General features: G+C 32.4%; 1 protein-coding gene across 1 annotated transcript; it reads left to right on the forward strand.

The window, feature by feature from the left end:
• The first annotated feature begins 1451 nt into the window (after positions 1-1451).
• Positions 1452-3104, forward strand: LOC114308207 (uncharacterized). Its single transcript, XM_082921115.1, has 5 exons — positions 1452-1641; positions 1683-2029; positions 2111-2333; positions 2550-2701; positions 2799-3104. The coding sequence occupies exons 1-5, from the start codon at positions 1452-1454 to the stop codon at positions 3102-3104; spliced, it is 1218 nt and encodes a 405-aa protein (XP_082777241.1).
• The last annotated feature ends 280 nt before the right edge of the window (positions 3105-3384 follow it).

The raw sequence follows: 3384 nt of genomic DNA on the forward strand, positions 1-3384 counted from the left end.
TTTTTTTTACCTTCTTTAACTTGCATGTAATTCTCTCAAAATTTAATGTGGAGTATAAATTTAAAATAATAATAATAATATTTTAGTGCCTCAAGGGTTTGTGGAAGTAACTAAAAATAATATATATACATTTTTGATAGAATGTGGTGGTAATACTAATGAGCCTAGGTTATATTATTGAAGATTTATTTAACATTAAGACAAAATCTTGTTTTGTTGTCAAAATATATGACATCTTGGCTAAATTTGAAATATTTAATTTTTATCTTTTTGTTTTTAACTCAATGTTCTGAATACTTTGTCCAAATTAATTTTGTAAATGCTGTCTAACTTTTCCCAATTTAAATCAAAATTATACTACTTATGAAAACGATTGAATTAGTTGAATTTTCTTAACCTTTCCTCATTAAATATTGGAATAATTACCTAAAAGTTCTATCAACATGTTTGGTAGTAGCTTAGGTCCTATCAAAAACTTTTTGAACCAATAAGTCCCATTTATAGATAAAAAGACGTGTTTGCCGTTTAACATAAACAAGTGTCTATAAAATATTATTGACGTTATTCACTAGAAAGAAAAAACAAATCAGTTAACAGATCAGTTATGGAAGTAGCTGAAGTTTCGAATCGTGAACGATCTTGAAGGATTTATTGGTTTGGTTCGCTATTATACATAATTGATTTTTCGGTTTTGATTCGAATAACAAAGGATCTTGAAGGATTTCTTAGTTTGGTATGCTTTTTGAGTTGAAATCTGTTGGAGTTTGTTATGTGTGATTTCGATTTATAAATTGAGGAATTGATTTGCTGGATATTTGATCTTCAATCTGGTTTATAGGTATGTATTGTTTCGATTTTGTATATTATGTGTTTTTAGAATTTTCTTTAGTTTTGATTGAATTTATTTATGAGAATATGTTGAATAATTTCGTTTTTACGAATTGAAGACGTGATTTGCTGGATGATTTCTCGGTTTGGTTAGGTATTTTATGAATTGAAAACGTGATTTGGTTAGGTATTTTATGAATTGAAAACGTGACTTGTGAAAACTGAGAAAGTTCTTAGTATTGTTATGAAGTATTTGTTCTGATTTTTATTGATGCAATATTTTTTTCTTGTTTAGATTGAAAGACGAGTGAAGGTTGTACAAGTGCGCCTATTTTTTTTGTTGTGCAAGTATAATGGTTGCACATTTGCAATTAAGATTGATCAAAAGGTTACATATGATCAGTTGGTTGATAAGCTATGTTTGAAATGGGATAGTTTGCAATTTGATAATATTTGTCTATCTTACTCATTGCCTGGACATCCTAGTTGTACGTTGGACAACTATGAAGAGTTAGATTTGTTGTTGGCATTAGTTGTGCATTTTGATTCAAAGTGTATTGATGTTGTTGTGAGAGTAAAAAACTCTACCATTGACTGTGGTTATCTCAACAAAAGATTGGATTATGGAGAAAGAGTCAATGTTGGATTTTGAAGTTTGTGATATTACATTGTCTCATGACAACAGTAAGTCTGTGAACTTGTCAAACAGAGCATCTACATCCTCCAAAAGGAATTCGAGGTTGGAGGTTAAAGAAGAGGTTGATAAGTTATCATCATTTTGTCGACACAAGGAAAAATTACTGTTGTCTATTGGTTAGCAGTTAGTATTACACATGTAGGACAAAAATTTGAAGGTGGAATTGTTGAATTTCGTAATGCATTGTCGAAGTTTTCTATTGAGTGTGGATTTGAGTTCATATTTGTTAAAAACGATAAAGTTCGTGTTTCCGCACAATGTTTGTTTAGAGAGACAAAAGGTTGTATGTGGAATGTTCATGGTAGAGTGGAGAATGCTAATGGGTTCTTTTATATAAGGAAGCTGAACAATGTCCACACATGTGGTGCTAAAGTACGTACGATGAATTATTCTCGTATGAGTTCTGATTTAGTTGTTGATTTGATTGTTAAAGGTGTTCGTGATAATCCATTGACACGTCCAGTTCATGTTGTTTGGGATTTTAAGTTGGGAAATGGGCTGAGAGTTAGTTATTGTCAAGCTTGGTTGGGGGTAGAGAAAGCAAAATGTAAGATTTTTGGAGACTACTTAATGTCATTTGACTAGTTAAGATGGTATGTGGATGTTGCAAAGAGTTGCAATCCATGGAGTTACATTGAGTTTGAGTGTGACGATGATATTAAACGGCTTAAGATATTATTTGTTGTTTTTCATGGTTCCATTGGTGGATTTGATTATTGTCGACCTCTCTTATTCCTTGATGGCACATTTTTGAAAGGAATATTTAGAGGAAATTTAGTTGCTGCTACAGGAAAAGATGGAAATCAAGGTATACAAGAAGTCTATTTTCTCTATTTTGAAATTGAGAAAGTTCTCAGTTTAGAAATATGATTGAATGTTTTAAATTTTATATAATATTGTTGTTGTACATGCATTTTTTATTTTTTCAGTTATTCATTTTAGTGTTTGATATTTTGAATGTTAAAGTGTTACCATTTTCTAAGAATAGTAGAATATTCTCATTTTTTCTGTTTTGTACATGCAGGGTTCTTTCCTGTTTGTTTTGTAGTTGTAGGCTCAGAGAATCAAGACAACTGGCGTTGGTTTTTTGAGCATTTGAGTACAATTGTTTCACCAAAACGAAATATTGCATTCATGTCAGATCGTAACCTTAGATTAGTTGAAATTTTGCTAAAGGTTTTCCCAATGGATTTTCATGCTTATTGTTTATATCATTTGAAGATGAACTTGAGGCATCATTTGCGTGGCATGTTTCATGGATTGACAAAAAAAGCTTATCACTCTGTTTGGGAAATGTACATATGCTCCAACTGAAGAAACATTTCATCAATGGTTGGTTGAGTTAAAGACTGAAGGTGGGCCAAGAGTTGAAAAGTTTTTAGATGACATACCATATGATCATTGGAGTAATGCATATTTTCGAGGGCAACGCTTTGGAGAGATGTGGTCAAATGTAGCTGAATTTTTCAATTCATGGATACGAGAGAAACGCCACTTGCGTATCACAAAGTTGATTGATAGTGTAAGAATTAAGTTGATGAGGAAAATTGCTAAGAAGAGGGGACTTGTTAATAAATGAAATAGTGTGATATGCCCCAAAATGGAATCCAAGTTGCATGATGCTTTTAATACTTCGAGGCCATGGATTATTAGTTCATCTGGGAATGATGTCTATGAGGTGCATTCACATCCATTTGTTTCAGTTGACATTAGTAGACGAATATGTTCTTGCGGCGAGTGGCAGTTGTAGACACCCCATTTTTGACCGACCTTAAGACTCAGACGTCATCGATAGAGCGCTCGGTGATGGCGTATGTTGTGCTCATTCTGAGGTTTCGGAGTTTCGGTTGAGAGCCTTG

The sequence above is a fragment of the Camellia sinensis genome, chromosome 1 (genome assembly GCF_055761805.1).
Source record: "Camellia sinensis isolate YWXY chromosome 1, ASM5576180v1, whole genome shotgun sequence".
Lineage (NCBI taxonomy): Eukaryota > Viridiplantae > Streptophyta > Magnoliopsida > Ericales > Theaceae > Camellia > Camellia sinensis.